This window comes from Pholcus phalangioides, unplaced genomic scaffold (genome assembly GCF_987345545.1).
Source record: "Pholcus phalangioides strain wild (caught in Gottingen) unplaced genomic scaffold, Ppha-v1.0 ptg000011l_1, whole genome shotgun sequence".
NCBI classification, from domain to species: domain Eukaryota; kingdom Metazoa; phylum Arthropoda; class Arachnida; order Araneae; family Pholcidae; genus Pholcus; species Pholcus phalangioides.
This window is the reverse complement of record NW_028301604.1, coordinates 57,111,468-57,129,663: the sequence shown is the minus strand read 5'-3', so window position 1 is coordinate 57,129,663 and position 18,196 is coordinate 57,111,468. Positions and strand designations below refer to the sequence as shown.

Sequence of the window (18,196 nt, the reverse complement as noted above, 5' to 3'; positions counted from 1 at the left end):
AGTTGTTAAACATTACTTTCCGTTCGAAGAAGCTTTAATTTTTCCAATACTAATTTTTCTAATAGCTTTATCATTTCTAATACGAAGTATTAGAGCTATTAGAAAAATTTGTATTTTTAGCCACGAATGGCGATTTTCAGCCCCCCCCCAATGTTTCTTCATGTTGGCGCCTCTTCAGATGAACGTGATGGTCGACCAGAAACCCTTTTTATTCATCCGAAAAAAATTTTTTAAAATCTCTTTTTTAAATGCATAAAAAGTGCATTTTCTGTTCTTTCGCATAAAACACGAAGAGAATTTGATTATTCCCTGTTGCATGTGTGATCATTTTTCCTCGTATTATAATACACCTTTGAATCACATTTCAGCCTCCAAAACATTCCTCGATCTGTTGTTTATAGCCGAAATGGCTATATCCCTTAATTGTTTTGAGCAGTGTATATAAATTCACAAAAAATATTAAGTTTGACAAAAAAAAACCACCTAGATAACACAAAATAGGGGAAGGGTCAGGAAATTGGTTCATATACTTTATGCATATTTTTTGTTCAAAACTAAGCAATTATTAGTATGATTTTGTAACCTAAAAATCAGCATATTTTCATGTTTGCTCACTTTTGTTTTTCGAGTTACGAATAACAAATTATGTTCAGAAAATTTAACTCTTATTCGATTTCGAATATCAGTGTCTATATATATATATATTTATTTATTTATTTTGTATGCCAGGAAAGGAACTAAATGCATTTTCATTAGAAATGTTCATCTCTTATACTTTTCAGACCGATCTGAAGCAGCTTCTCTTTTGCTGCTACATACTACCACGACGTCGCAACTACAGAGGAGCCAAACCTACTCGTAACCATAGCTCGTTTCGAACAACCACCATGGTTTTATCCACTTGCTCTGTCAGGAATAATAGCAACGTTATGCCATTGAGGTCTCTGCAAAAGACAACAACGTCAGACATAGCCCTGCACGATGACAAATGATTAACAACAATGACAAAATAACACGGTAGAAGAACGGGAAGAATTGATACGTTTGAATGTTTCGTCATGATGTAAAGGATATGATAAATGTTTGAAAATGTTATTAATCGAGAACTTTTTGAGTACAAACGACTTTATGTTGTATTTCATATATTATTAGGATTGCATGATGTTAGTTGTGTGTGTGTGCAGAAAACGCTATCAAATGGTAAGTGGCCATCATGATTTTAGTCTTTGGTAGTTTGTGTGCTTTCATGAAGAAAGAAAGCAGATATCGGCATGTACATCTATGTAATTTTTGTTCACTATTACAGAGTGCATCTGTATTCGTGTGAAACGTCTTTGCGTCCAGTAATCATTTTTATACTAACCGCATATTAAATCCATTTAAAAATATTATTTTGCTCGCGTGTACCGAAGTGCGAAAGTAATTTTTTGAAAAACGTTTCAATCAAAAATAGAAGTATGATAGTGAAACCTTGTGAGAACGGCATATTGCCTTTAATTAGCATTGTAATATGATGAATAATTGATCATGATGTTATAAGTATCATGAAGTATGGCATGAAATATTTTGATGAATTCGATGTAGATATTTTAAACTAAAGAGTGTGCCTATATAAAGTTTCTTACCCAAAATGAAACTAGAGGTACTATTCTGGCAGTTTTGGAGTCTGATCAAGCGTTTTAGTTTTCCAAATAAGTATGTGTGGACACTTGAATGATTCGATTCATTCCAATTAACCACTAGTAGGTCGTTTATGTGGTTTAACTTTCTTAACTGATGTGTCAGAATGAATGTTTTGAAACTACAGGGTATTATTTCAAAAACCTATACAGAGTCCAAAACCAAAACAATGTAACCCCTCCTTTATGTAATGTTATCATCCTCTTAAGTAGTTGGCTGCGTATGTATCTTAATTATATTGATTTTTATCATATGTTTGCTATTTTAGCATATCCTGCAGGTTGTTTAAAAGTTTTTACTCGACTCTGTGTATAACTGATATTGCAAAAACTCGACGATCGGTGATACTGTAACTTTCACCACCGATAGTTACTTAAAGTTTGAAAAATGCATTAACACTTTGGCCCTTTAAAGATGAATGTCATAATTTACAAACGCAAACTAATAAAATTCCGAAACGAGTGAAGAGGCTGTCTCCGACGAAAGTATGGTATTCCCATTAACTTCTGGACTCCCTGTCGCGTGCCTAAGCATGCAGTTCTGGATTATATTGATAGTCTCACGTAAGTCAAATTCAGCTAAATGTACATACAGTGCCATTTCGTATACTCGTGCATGTCCAATCAAATTTCGAAAGCAGTTTGCAAGGCGTAAGCTGCGTGAGCGAGCAGTGACACGTACTGCTACGCAAGATTGTTTTAGCGAACTTAGAACAAGATCAGTATGGTGTCACTGTTTGAAGAAGTCTATCATTATTTTCTCATAGTTTTCGAGACAGAACAGATGGAGGTGAATTCTGATCTGAATTGATGGAAACTTGCTCGTGCGGCAAGATGCGACGTGCTCTTATGCGTCATCACGGCCATTGGAGAATACGGAGTCTATACATCGGGCCGTGGCTCAGTTTTCCTTTTGTATATCATAATTTTATTGAGTATGCGATTGTAAACAGAATTGCATAGCATATGTATTTAACCACATAAAAGCTGTGTGAGAACTATAATTTCCCTCAGAAGTAATCGCTTTTTATTATGCATTAATTTTACTTGTTTCATAGTTTGGAGGTATTTTTTTACTTTTTTTTTAATTTATAACAAACCAGAGTAATAAAAAAAAGGGGTTAAAAGTTGAATTACACGAAAGAGAAAAATATAACACCACATTTCCATTGGTTTGATTTTGTTCTTTTATTGTTTTTGAATTTGTCCTTGTATGTACGTGGATTGAAATATCAAGCAACATTCTTCTGCTATGTGGAATCCCTTTGCTGGTAGTTCATATCGCGCTTATATGGCGTAAAACAAGTTCGTTAGTGAAGTGTGGCGCAAGCCTGAAATTCAAACCAAGAGACCTATTCAACCGAATGAAATGCCATTCGATTTCTCTTAGCGGGATCTATGCTTAGATACCAAAAACGCCAAAACGTTTAACATGTTTATACAGAGTATCTGAAAAATATTGGCATAAATGTTGGGGGTGGGGATCAGATATCATCTAAAAGAATCAGATTGGGAATCCATAACCGGAAACGTCACCGTTAGCCGGTAGGTGGCGTTGCGTACATTTCTGATTTGCTCATTCGAGCGAATCATTAGAGCATAATTATCGTACGAAGAGAATGCACATGAACTCGGAAGACATACACATTGAGAGAATGAAAAAGCTCATCAAGAGCACTTCCCACACATATACCGGACCACCGTTTGTTTGCGCCTGTGTATGAAAATTTGTGCTATTGATTATGGGATCTTCAGAGGCTCTAGAGTACTGAATTTGTTATAAATGTGTCCAAAAATCTTTTTCACAGTAATCACTGTGTCGTGTCATTTCAACTTTATGTGCCTCTGCTACCACTTTTCCGTTACGTTTCCGATTATTATGGATTCCCATGCGATAATCAATCCTTTAAATGATATCTACCTCACATAAACTTCTGCCAAAATATTTTTGAGACACCCTGTATATTACTTGAGATATGAGCATTTAAGTATTTTTGTTATATAAAATTTTTAGAGATGCAGCCGGTCCGGGCTGATATCTAATTTCAAAAATTTATTCACATAAAAAAATAGTGTCTAAGCAAGGCAGATAACGAAAAATTTGGTATAAGCGAGAAAGATGGAAAGTGGTGGCTTTTCAATCGTGAAAGTAGCCAAAAATTGATTTTCATAACGCTTTCTGTTCCTGTAGAAATATATTTCTTTAGTACAATGCATGTTTTTATATAAAAATGAACGCGAACTTTTATACAAAACTACAGTTTCTTTCACATCAAAATATTCTTAACCAGTGTTCAATGATCATTCTAAGACTGACACTAGTTTTTTATCGTTCAAATATTTCTTTGACCTGGAAACGAATAATTTATAGCAATTGTAAATCATTTTATGAAAAGATTGACGTGTCTCAGGAAACATTTTGGAAGAGCAAGAAAATATAAGCATATATTTCTACCATAATTGATTAAACGATGATCGTAAACAACTCGTCTGACGTTTTAAAAGAAACTCTAAGAAATGTTTCTTTAAAGGAAAAAGGAAAAATATCTTTTTGTTTTAGTTTTGTGATACCTCTAACGTTCAAGCTGAATATAATGTCAAGGTCTTCCCTTTGAATTACGCTGTCCTGTAGTACTGCGTAGTAGATCCTTGTATTCAACGATGCAGACATCATTTTAATCACTGCAGACATACGTAAGTATCAAACAAAAGCAAATCGACGTCACTCTATTCCCAAGATTTAAAAAAAGGAAAGTCAATTGAATTAGCATATTTTTTATTTCTCTCAGCATTTTATTTTATATTTTAGAAGAAATTCCGAGAAGTGCAGTTTAACATTTTTTTCCGAGTTTTTTTAAGGGAAAAAAGACATTACCCTAAGAAGTAGTTGTTAATTTAACAGGGGAAACGAAACCACAAAAAAAGGGTTTCAGGAACACGACTTGAAACGTTCAGGCTAGCTTTGCGTATACTTCACCTTGTTTATCTCTCAAGATTTTCATATAACACTTGTCTGACAAGAAAGTTTCCAACTTTAATTAAAAAGGTTTTAAAGAAACACATTCAACTCTACGTTCTCTGAGAGCAAGTTTTTTTTGTTTACGAATGATGGTGTCACATATGAATATTGAAATTATGTTTGTAATTATATTATCAATTAAAAAATTATAGGCACATTTCAATACTTATTTCAATTTAATGAAGTTTTTTTACGATGAAAATGTAGACAGAGATGAAAACCTTTTCTTGAATGAAACATAATATTGAGGCAATTCTTTTTTTAAGAGCTACGTCAAATCATATGAAATTAACAGGAAGGAGAAATAAAAAAATATTGAGAAAACAAAATGCGGATTATACATTAGAGCTAGTTGTTAGTTCAATCGGGAATTGGAGAGAAAAAAAATTGTCAGAGAGAATTGTTATTAAAGTTATCACATTTCGGTACTATATCAGAAGTTCAACTTGCATGTATGTTTGAATGAAAAATATATATAAATATATATATATGCGTGTATATGTATATGTATGCGAATCACCGAGCTTATATATATGAATGTACGTATAACACATATTATATGTGTATGTGTGTGTTTTTGAGATAAGATTTTCATTCAAATAAAGTGTTGCATGACTGAAAGCATCATCGTCGTTTTGTTATTTTGTGAAAAAACTCGATGTACTACACTGGTGTTTATTTTTTTAAGTATCTCAGAAGTTACTCATTCAAAGGATCATCAAAATACAGTCGTGTGCTGTGTCAATCAAGGCTGAAGGTATTTTTTACGATCTACAATACGTCTTCGTAGCGTCATCTGCTGCTGGTAGCGTGAGGTGTCTGTAGCGTGTGTTGAGATGGAACATTAAATTAGTTTATCTTACAGTGAAAGGATAAATATATTTATCTTTTGATTTATTTTCGTGATGAATGTTCCTTCCAACCCATCACGTAACTGCATGACCTTAGATTATCATTCATTAGTCTCATTAGATCTTTCTCTCGAATCACTTTGCACTGTCGTGAAATGTTCATTTGTTTTGAAAAATTATAGCATAATTTCAGGCAAGGTGCACATTATTCTATCGGTGTCACTAATTCCACGCGTTGAGACATAATAATATGTTAGTATTCAAGATTTCAGTAAATATATGGTTAGTTCTCTACAAGACAAACCTAACAACACAACTTTTACCGCTGTATGACTTCGTGTTCACGAGTTATGCTGATTGAATTCCACTCGCCAAAATATTTGTTTTGTCCACATTGCCCCACCACTTTTTGCTTATCACGTGATTACATGGCCTTAGGCTTCATCTCTTTATAGTGATTTACAAGTATTGTTGCCGTGCTTTATTATTTACTTGTAGTTTAGAAATTATAGTATGCTTTTCACTTTTTTTACGTATTTTGTGCCTGATTTGTCATACTATATACATGGAAAATAAGACGTATTCCTCAAAACAACTTAAAGGAGTGTGCACATGAGAAATCAAAGTTATTATTATTACGTTACAGATAAAAAAATTAAATATATTTTTATAAAAGTTCATCCTACTGTTCAAATATATCTTCTTCGATTACGATAAATAATCTACTGACTTTCACGATTAAGCTCAAGATTGATATTATCCCTTTGAAATACATTCCACGCAATCTTGGTTGGGCTGTAAACTTTTGGCCTGGTCTGATTAGTCTTTATCTGGACAAAATGACCATGGTGTGATAAAAATCTTTAATTCCTTTGATTTAGGAATTGGATTTTACCAGAAAATCATATTTGTATTACATAAAATGTTCTTTCTCCTAAACTTTTTAAAAATAAATTTAGATTCAGTAAATTTGTTAATTGAAAAAGAAAAAAGAAAAATATTTCATACACGCACACCCGTGCGTAGAAGAAGCATTAGCTGCTTACACAAGTGTAAGTGATTTTATCTTATTAATTTAAAGATTACAATATGCCTGTAATTTAAGACAGACAAATAACCTCTTATCCTTCAAAATTGAAGGAATTATGTCGAACGTTTAAAAGGATAAATGCGCATCGATAGCTTACTTTACCTGAAGCCATTAGCAACAGGGAAAAATCGTTTAATGACACAGAAGTAAAGAATACCAAGAATATCAGAAATACTTCAATGTGTTGCTTTTCTTGGAAAAATACGCAATATATTGTGTAACTTTTCTTTCCTTTCGGGCATATATTTTTCCCCAAATATTGCTAAAAAAATGTTTCAAGGTGGCTGTCTTTCTTGTCACACCCTGAGAAAAGAATCATTAAAAAAATTGCTGTGGGAGGAGAGCATTGACTTCTTCGAAATCTTTCTTCGGATAAAATCAATGTTGACGCAATAGACATAGAAAAAATACTTCAGAAAAAGGAGACTAAGAAGAGGTACGTGTTTGCTTCGTGTGAGTGTGTGGTAAAGAATAGGATGACCCATGCAGTGAAACTAACTATAGCCAGAAGCGGGATAGTTCTGATCGGTATCCGATAGGGAAACTTCGGAAATTATTTTAGCAATTGCAATTGAATGTTGTAAAACACGTTCACTTTAGTTGAAAGAGTTTGGTGAATCAATTCTTTAATTTCCAACAGAAATTTCCATCATGGCCAGTATTAATCTTTGAAGTGTTTTTGTCTAAATTTGTTAATCTCTGTTTGATAGAATTTCGGTGCGAGTGTATTGACAAAAATCTTGTAAAAAAAATATATCCGTCACATTTTACCCATTATTCTATACTTTCAGAAAATTCTCTTTTTTTGTGATTTTACTTACTTACTGTACGTAAATTTTATTGCAGTTCATTTGTGAACCAGAAGTGAAGCCTCATGCAAAAGTAATTGCCACGTAGAAAGAAAGATTTACATTCTTCCATAATGCTGGTAGTAACATCACTTTTCTGAAGCTAAAAACAAACATTTCAAAAACTGAGATTGACAAGCCGATTCTAAAATTCAATTTCGGGATTCATAAATTATTACTTGATTTTTGGTTTATATTTGTTTGTGGTAATTTCATTTTTAGCTAACTTTGTAATTTGTGACTAATGTAAGAGTTACTACGTGGTTACTTCATTTGGCTCATTTATGAACTAATACCTTTCACCAAAGCTCCAAGTTTAGCAAAGACTATTTTATCAAGTTTAGTATTGACTCAAAAACGTGTTTTTATGATTCATTCGCATACTCGTCAGTTTTCGGTATCTTCAATTTTACAATCGAATCAGCGGAAAATCACAAACTTGTTTTGGAAAGTTTTAGAGAAGAATCATAATTTCTCAATATTGAACAAAATATATTCAGAAGCATGCACCAAGAAATACAAAATTGGTTGTTTCATCAAATGCATGAACGAGACAGCTAAGAATCAGTTCAAGTCAAAAAAAAAAAAACCCAATAAAACCAATGTAAGCTAGGCCTACATTATCCAAAATTCGACAAACCATTAAATTGAAACACTTGTGTCGATAGCAACCGAAATCTATGGTTCGGTTGTCCAATATCGGAGGTAATATTTTACAATTCTATTCATTTACATGGGAATATATTGGAATAAGATTTATATCGTTGACACAGATACAGGGTGGGGAGAAAAGTCCGTAGAAATTTTAAAAATGGTCGAAAACCGGAAAAATAACCGAAATAAAAAACGGTTTGCAGGGTTGGCATCACTAGGTCATGGAAACTTTTTTAAAACTGGAAAAAAAATAACTAAAAACAGCTGATAGGTGGCGCTGATATGAGCGACTTCGGTGGAAATATGCAAAAGATTATAAGAACTTGCGCTCCTAATCCCCAATTAGTTCACCGGTTTAAACTGTGTATGTGGCCCTGCTGCACTCTGCAGTTTGCAGGATTTGTAACTCGCCTGCAATTTGTTATCTGCTGTGGTGGTGGGGGTTATATGGAACCCAGACTGCTATAATAAACGATTTGGAGGCATTCTGTTCGTTATGTGTGTAATTTTCCTTTGACATTGTGTACGTCAGCACCACCTATCGGCTATTTTTTAGTTATTTTTTACTGTCTTAAAAGATTCCCGTGTGACATGTGAGCGAATGTAAGTCTAAAAATCAAGAAATCGCGTTCCCATTTGTATTTGTATATTTATCCGAACTGTAACAATATGGTGTATAGCAAAAATACTGGTATCTACAATTTGATTGATAATTTTAATTTGGATGACAAGTATTAAGCTTATTTAGTTTCACAAATTAACTAATGGAAAATTCCATTTTTGTTTATTAATTTTTTTGGATAACCGTCATAACCATCTGTTGATTAACGCCTACAATAGCACGGATCAAAATTTCATGTGTTCTGCTAAACACCAAAAGCTTATTCAGGCTTAAAAATTAAAATTTGAAATCTTTTTTTTTAAGATTTTCTATTTTATGACGTAGGAGATAGGTGGAGGTAATATGGTAATGCTTGGCTTCAATCATTTTTACTGAGGCCTGTCTGATAAATCCAAAAAAAAACGATAAAAACTTTGAAATGTTGTTAAAAGATAAAACATAATGAGAAGAGAGATTTTTTTTCACGGCTGGTAATGATCTCAACAGAAAATATGAAAAATCGTGTTTTTCAAAGAGTCCTCAACAAATTAGCAATTTTCAAGAAAAATTATTAGTTTAAAAAAGTTATTCACCAAAGCAAACTTTTAATTGAAAATTAAATACGAAAAAGAAACATATACATCGTTCAGAAAATAAATTTCGCCTAAACTTCAAATAAAATTAAAATAATGAATGAAAAATTGAATTTTTTTTAAAATTGATTAGAGACACATTTCGATCAGATAAGTCATTTTTCTTTCTTCTTAGTGAATAGAAATCGGAGGGGGGGGTGTGTGTTTAGAGACCTATCAGTTGAAAGTTCTAACAAAAAAATTTGATATTCGCATATGCGTAGTGCAATATAACATACCTGCCCATAACACCAACCTTAAGACAACTACAAATATTTTGAAGAAAACTACATGATAGATAGAATTTTATACAGTGTGAAATTACAATGAATGCAGCTGATAGAGCATTGGAAATTGCGCATGTCATAACTAACGAACTAATATTTTGGAATGGCGGAAGCTGAGAAGAAATAGAAACGTACCGTAAGAAAATCACATGATTTTCCAAATGGCATTTCTCGCACCATATGGTGAAACTCTACTCATTAAAGCTGCACAGCATGAGAGGACCAAATTTCTAATTCCGTTAGAAATGAAAAAAATACAGAAACGTTGCATATATTAACAAATGACCATATTTTACCATCAAATACCTTATAATAAAAAATAATAATATATATACAATAAAAATATAAACACCTCTAGGTGGTCAACTAGTAATCTGCAAATTTATATGTATTTTTTTGTTTGGAAAAGCTCATTAGAAGGCTTATCGAAAATATTAAATGCCCACACAAACATACTTCCATTCCTCCTATGTTTTTAATTAAGATCACATTTGATAATTAGTTTGTCATTCTTTATCGTTATAGAAACAGTTTCAAAACAACAATTTTGAATTTACGCAACTGATTTTACTTTGTTACGGAACAGTATTTTTAGCTTTTTCTTTTCACGTAGAAGCCTTAGATGGAAATCTTAATATCCAAAAACATGGCATTTTGATTTTATTTTCAGTAATCCAAAAGTAAATCTAACAAATACACCATAATTAGTGGTTTCCTTTGTCTTCTACAACGCAATTAGTGCTAGAAGTTTACAAGGACAATAATTTAAACACCTTCGTTTTGATAAGTCATTTGTTTTTCCTAATTTTTCCCAAGCACCATAAAGATAATTGAGTACTGGGATCTCGGAGACTAGATTTACTTAAAATAATTAGAACCAAGAATCTCATTAAAAAACACGCAATTTTTCCTAGATTCTCTCACGCATGAACATATTAATTTTACAACGGTTCATGGTAAGTAATCTCTCATTTCAGTGCTAAAATAGCTGACTGCTTTATGTTGTTTGATTTCTATTTTATTGTGTTTTACATGGAAAGATTGCACAAGGATTGAGAAACAGTCAGAAAAGTATATTTTTTAACCGTCTCTTATCAAACAGATACTTTGGATATTTATCCATATACAGATACATCTTTTTTTTCTAATAGAAACGAATTGGCACACACACACACAAAAAGAAAATTTACATATATGCAAAAATAAAACATCTGAATTTTTGTGGGCTATGATAACAACAGAATCTTTTCGACAATTTTTTGTATTCAAATATATATTCATGATGATAATATTGAAATATTCATTTTCAGGTTATAGGCTTGCTATAGTCCGCGTGAACCAAGACATATACATCTTGAAAATATGTCTACGTTTGGAAATGAAATTTTACTATATAACACACATTCAATTTTCTTCTGCTTGGAGAATATTTTTCTCAACGTTTGAGTTCATAAAACCCAATATACTATTTACGTCGATATGGAATTCGGGGAAACTATATCCGGAAATAGAATTGCAACATGTAAAAATGCAGCATAAATAAAGCAGCGTGCAAAATACGTGGCAAAAATTGGATTATTTCTTCAATAGAAAATTTGCGTTCAGAGCTAAAATAATGTATGTAAATTCATTTATTTTTGATTTTCCTCTTTTGATGCATTCTACACTGCGTGACAAAAACAAAAGCCATGTTATATTGCAAGCTACGGAAAGAAAGTAAGCTCTGGGTTTATTTCTGTTGGGTTGGACTATGCTACATAGGTACCACCCTGTACATTGTTATGCTTGAATACAAAAATAACGTACTGAACATTACGGTTTTGAAAGCATTGTTCTAATACCATTAGAATGAACAGTAGTCATTTCACGCAAGATTCAAATTAACCGGACCTCAGGATACTCGCCTACTGCTTTAGCAAAGTAGAGGGACATGCGAACTTCATTTTGAACCCTGATAATACTAGTATTCGTATAACAATAACAACAACATCACTGAACATTTATCTCAACATTTTCAGTCTAAAAAATACCTCATTCGTGCTTATAAAATGATCATGTGTAAAAACATGGTACATTTCACATTTTAAGCTGGTCTTCCACTGGAAGCTATTACGAGCGATAACATGTTGCGTGTATGAGCAAGACTACGGCCGCTCGTCCACTGGAAGGTGCTAAAGAAGTTGCGGAACAAGTAGCGTGTATGCGCAAGACAGTTATGGTAGTCCTGCGCTTATACGTGACTTGTTATCTCTCGTAGTAGTTTCCAATACACGATAGAGACCGTAGTCTTGCGCATACAAGCGAACTGTTACTACTCGTGGTATCTTCTAGTGGGCGACCGGCCTTGAACGTCACAACAGTTTGATGTTCCTGAGAAGTGATTACTAAATGTGATTCAACAAAATTGTTAATATACTGTATATCGTTAAGATACATTTTATTGTAAAATCTTATTATAGCGTTGTTTGATTATACAAATAGAATAAAACTATCAGGGCTACTTTCAAAAAACAATAAAGCATACTTAGTAAATACAAGGTGATTCATAACTCAACGTATAAACTTTTAGGCGAGGTAGAAAACACATAAATAAAACAGAATCACACAGGAATGTATGACCGGATACCCCAACCTCATCAGCTGGAGGATAAACGAAGATGCAGAAGTGACAATCCAATAATGGTTAGAAAAATACTTTATGTAGCGATACTTTACACAAGGACAATACGTGTACACATCAAGTTTCACACAACAAGTGCTCAAAGTTCTTACCTTTCACTCGCAAGAATCTCCGTCGCAGCTGCAAACGTCCGTGAAATGCTGGGTAATTTTGAAAGGGTTCGACAATCAACGCATCGCCGCTGTGATGCGTGCATAGCTGTGGATGGTAAGAACTTTGAGCACTTGTTGTGAAACTTAACCTATACACGTACTGTTCTCGTGTAAAGTATCGCTAAATAAAGAGTTTTTCCACCCATTATTGACTTGTAATTTCTGCATCTTCGTTTATCCTCTAGCTGATCAGGTTGGGGTTTTCGGTCATAAATTCCTATGTGATTCGGTTTTATTTTCTACCTTTTGTGTTTTCCACCTCCCCTAAAAGTTTATACTTTGAGTTTTGAATCACCCTGTATATTTTGAGCCCTACGCAAAGCTGACTTATTAAGAAGACATGAAAAAGAAAACCTTAAAAATTTTTAATGCAGTTATGAAGGTAAAGAAAGAGTAATGTCATTTTAAAATTAAATTAAAAGTTTCCGTAATGAGAAGCTTCCGCTGATAAAGATAAATATATTGGAATGAAAGGAAATAGTGTGCGATATCTCTCCACATATGGTTAACGAACTTACTATGCTTCACACGTGAGTCACACATCTCTTCATTAAGATGTATCTGTATTTTTGTTCATGCATCATTATAATATAATTATTTGCTCGCATATCTCTTTGAAAAGCCATGTCAGAAAATTCTAATTTTCCTTGAATCATTTTCACATAAAATTAAAAAAAAAAAGTAATATATTTGAAAATAAACTATTTTCCTACACGAGGGTGTTATGTGCAAATAATAACTGTGACGTAGTGCTTCTTTTCCCGTATTTCTCCCACCATTTGTTCCATGTTTGTGTCTTGGTCTGGTGCACTTTTGATGTGAGAAGGAATGAATATTTCCTCTTTTGGATGAAAACTATTTGCAGCGACAAAAGTCAGATGAATTCAACATTCTTATTTTTCAACTCTCGATTCCTTTCGCTGGGCTTTTAACAGAACACTTTTGCCGACACGTATTAATCTTTGGAATGCGGCTCATGTTTGAAGGTAGGACAGGGTTTCCCGTTTCTATTTCACTTTATGTTAGTGAAATCCTCTGCTCAGTGTTTGTTTATGATAAGCGAAAATGACGTTAGTTGGCATCCGTGCTTATCTAAAGAGAGTAGTAGGATGCAAACACCAATTTTTCTGCAAGTTCTTATTTTTCAGAAACTTCAGATGAAAAACAAAAAAAACTAACAGATTCTTACGTTACGAACTACCTATCTTGTTTTGACCTGAAACTAAGTAGGAATCATAAATGATGCTTGTTGCAAAGAGAAATAGTTCTGTATTACTGCAAACAAATAAAAATATTTATATATAGTGAACCAATCTCCTACAGCCTTCAGAAAATAAGATCCGGAATAAATATTTATTTTATCTCAAAAAATCGATCGTTGAAATCAGTAATGAAGCACCACCATGTTAATTGAATTGATATTTATAGCTCCAGCAAGTTCCTCTTTCGGATAGAAAAATAATACCTATGTCGTACTTGAGGCCAAAAATTATTCCAAAAAAAATAAGTGTACAATATGTGTCAGTAAATATCCTCTCTAAGCGTAGAAGGAAGGTAGAAGGAAATGAAAATTACTTATTATAAACTGTGTATTTCACATTCGCAGTGGCTTACGATGGATAATTTTTTAATCTTTTTCAAGTAAAACTTCAAAATTCACATTCAAACATTCACATTAAATGCTAAAATAAAGAATACGTTCTTAAAACAATCACATGGTCAGATTCACATATAAATGTACAAAATGAACAAATGTATTACATATAGATATTAAAAAATGTATCATATATAAATATTAAACGTGAAATAGTTCTTAGATACGATTGCAAGAATTCCGAACTATGTATACTTTAGAAATTATAAATAAAAACGATGAAGGTCTGGTTTTAAATGCAAATGAACCATTCTAATCACATTTGATTCGAGTAAGATGTTGTATTGGTGTGTGTATATATATATATATATATATAATCAAATCCCGTTATAACGAACTCCAAGAAACCAGAAAAATCACTTCATTATAACGAAAAAAATATTCCGTTATAAAAGAATTCCAGGTTTTTGCATTGTTCCTATGTAAACTTATCTGGGGGGTTAGAAAAGTGTTCGTTATAACGAGATTTTTTCGCTATAACGGTATTCGTTAAAACGGGATTTGACTGTACATGTATTATGCTCACGTGGATTTTATATATTTGAATAAGCCTCTTTTAAAAGTAGAGTAAGCAGAGTAAGACTACAACACTTCATTAGTTTCATCGAGAAACGTGAGTCAAGTGCAGTAGAGTCTCGATTATTCGAGGTGAATGGGACCGAAGCCATCTCGGATCATCGAAAAACTCGAATTATTCGAAAAACAATAACAAAATTCCCTGCTCCTCTTTCTCAGTGACCCCCGAAAGTTAAAATTGCTACGCCCATTCAAGGGAGTAGTGTATCTACTATTCTATTACACCAAAGTTACTCTTTATAGAGCTGAGAACTCCCTAGTCCCTTTCAGTTCAAAAACTGAAAATACTACATTACGTACTTACTACGTAGTGTTCCTGGGGAAAAAATAAATAAGTTTGTTCTTGGAAGAAAAAAAAAGGAAAGAAAGAGGGTCTCAAAAGAAGGGAATTCGAAAATTTTCAATGTCTTCTTTTCCTCTTCTCGGATTATCTGAAAAGTGGAACTTTTGGGGCTCGGATTTTCGAGACTCTACTGCATCGCATTTATTATCTTATTACAAAACTTAGATACACAACAAATGTTGAAATTCAATTTTATGTGAAAATAGACCTTCACTTCACTGAAACGTAATGAAATTCGTAATATATGCTCGTCAGAACAAGCAGAACAAGGAATAACAATTTATCATATCACGAAAAAGCACCCCTAAATATCGATGCACTTTCGCGGCATCCTAAAGTAATAACATGCTGATTGGGAATCACAGCCACATTACAAAGTTCGATTCAATTTACGTCCTGGCTATTATTATTATTTCTTAAGATTACGCTTTTCTTTGTCCCAAAATGGAAAGAGTATTGAAATGCTTCAAGTTATTGTGTTTTTGCCTATCTGGCACTTATTCCAGGAAATACGAGTAATGAAATGCAATTGCTGATTCATTTATTAACCAAATAAAATGAAAAAAAAATGCACACCCTAATTTCTATTTTCATTTGGGACGTTATGTGTTTTAATTTTTAAAAAATCAAACTCGATTTATACAAAACTGTCAAAATTATTATTTTTTCAATAATTTCGTTTCCACGCAGTTACTAATTACAATCAGGGATTGCTAGACGCTTAGGTACTAACGAGGTTTCCAAATGGTCTCTGGTGAACGGATTTGAGTAACTGCTGTTCGACTGAATTCGCCTTGCTCGCGAAGCGATATGTATATATTCACATAAAATTGAATTGGAAAATGATGAAGAAATTTCTATTTTTTAATCTTTCCTTCAATATCTATTACCTTTTCCTGCAATGACTCAGGGGTAAAAAAGGTTATTTTTCAACTTGACATCATACATGGAATGTTACGTTTAGAAATTAATATTACGCCCCATTAAATAAATGCAATTTATTTCATCACAATAGTTAGACTAATTTCTGTTCTTCAAAAATGTAAGCAAACAGCATCGTGTTTTTATAAATTAGTTTATGAAATTGTGCAATATCCACGGAAGTGTGCCGAATTTGTATTAAAAAGCGCGATGCCACCAGTTCAAAGAAAATAATTAAAAATTTTCTTACTTAGTAAATCCTTAGGGGGAAAAATTTATAGCATTATCCGCGTTGAAATAATTTTTTTCTTTTTTGTTTCTTTTGAGTTCGCTATTACCATTCTGGTTGAAATGAAATGACAGAAAACTTTGCAAACTGATTGACATTACATTAACTAAATTAAACTACATGTTGACGATTACAATGAACAAAAGCATATCATGCACATTAGGCCTAAAAATTGCTGCATTCGTATTTAATGCATTGAAAAAAGGGCATGATTTATTCGTAAAAAAATTGCATTGAAAAAACATAACATATTTGAAATTAAATAAAAATTTCCATTTTTATTCAATAATTTATTGAACAACCCACTAAAACTGCAGTAGATCTGTATACAATATTTGCATAATACATTGCTGAGCAAGCGTCATCAAATCACTTAGTTGATCATATCGCTTCTAGAAGAAAATGACCCCAGCTTCACATTTTCCATGTGATACATACACTCACTTGTGTATGAAAAAAATGAGTAAAGGAAATGGTATCGATTCTTTACATACAGCTCAATCCCCGGCTCATTACATTAGGGTAATGGAGAACAATTTGCGAATTTCCTTATCAGAACCTCTCACACCATTATCTCTTTTGTCTTCGAAAAGACTACCTACGTGTACTCCACTTCATTCTTTTTTATTCGATAAACGTCGACCAGAATCCCTATGATTAAGGTCTTCAACCTTATATCGATAGCTTGGAAATCCATTTTGTGACAAAAATTATTCTGGTCTTCCCAAAAAAATCCCTTGAATATACCAAAAATAACCAATAGGTTTTAACAAATGTTTATTTGCTTCATTATTTAATTATTGAAATTATTTTTAGCAAATCTACAACTGTTTTTAAACAAGAAATAATTATTTATAAAATATTGATGATGTTTTCCAAAGAAACACTAAGACCCGTTTTCAAGACTAAACTACCAAATATTATTTTTCCACATTTCTCAACGTCCTTGTGAATCAACCAAATAAAAGTTATCGCATTTTTATATTTAGGCAGAAGCAATATGTTACGAAGCAACTTATGTTACTCAATATCAACAATCAATATTTAAAGATAAACTGTTTTATTAAAAACACTAAATTTATATTTAATATTATATATCTAAGCAGTACTTTTTTGCCATCTTGTCACATAATATATGTTGGTATAGTTTTTAAACGATTTGATCGAGTCTACTGAATAAAGATGAACTGAAGATCGAAATTTTTTGTTTTGCTTATAAATCTAGTATAAAAGTTGGTGTTAAATGAAAATATTCACATCTGGATATGCTCTCTTAATCATTTCTTTTCTTTAAATGACAGAAAGAAGAAAATTCAACCAAACGTTTACGTGTTACGTACAAAAATAAATATGATTGATTGAATTTTTTTAGAATCGAGACCAGTAAGTATTATCACAAAATTTTCTGATTTTAGTCAATGTTCGTGTCTTCTTTATTTTGTGGCCGCTGTGGTGGTCGAGTGGTTATAGTGACGGACTCGCGATGCGAGGATCCGGGTTCGAACCCCACAGTGGTGGTCGGCTGAAGTTGGTTTTCTGTGGTTCCCAACTTCAAGGCGCAAATGTGAGCCGATCTCCCCGTTAAAAAGTCTCGCCACAGAGAGCAACAGTCCTACAACGATAAATCATTCAATCATAACACTTCACTCATAGTAGAAAAACTAGTGGCAGATGGCAGCACTACACATAACAAGCATTACAGCGAAACAACAAAACTTCACGTCAGGTTTCACTACACGCACACGCACATTCCCGCATGTACCGATTCGTTGGGGGGTTCCGCGGGGGGGGGGTGCATGTGTGGTGTAGTAGTAGTAGGTAGGGCCACCAAAAAATGGCTCGGGGATCCATGATGTTCTTAAGTCAGCCACCTCGTTGGGCAATTTGCCTGTTGTGGCGTTGTATTTGTATTGTATTTTG

General features: G+C 32.9%; 1 protein-coding gene across 2 annotated transcripts in view; it reads left to right on the top strand.

Annotated features, from left to right (window-relative positions):
• The window catches only part of LOC149080616 (RYamide receptor-like), a 74,197-nt gene extending 68,914 nt beyond the window's left edge, over window positions 1-5,283 (top strand). Inside the window, exon 5 of one of the 2 annotated variants that reach the window (XM_089239764.1) lies at window positions 783-5,283. In XM_089239764.1, the coding sequence (XP_089095890.1) occupies window positions 783-992 (210 nt within the window). In that variant the 3' untranslated portion in view covers window positions 993-5,283. The remainder of the gene's footprint in view (window positions 1-782) is intronic. The other variant, XM_089239765.1, reaches the window with a different exon arrangement.
• The last annotated feature ends 12,913 nt before the right edge of the window (window positions 5,284-18,196 follow it).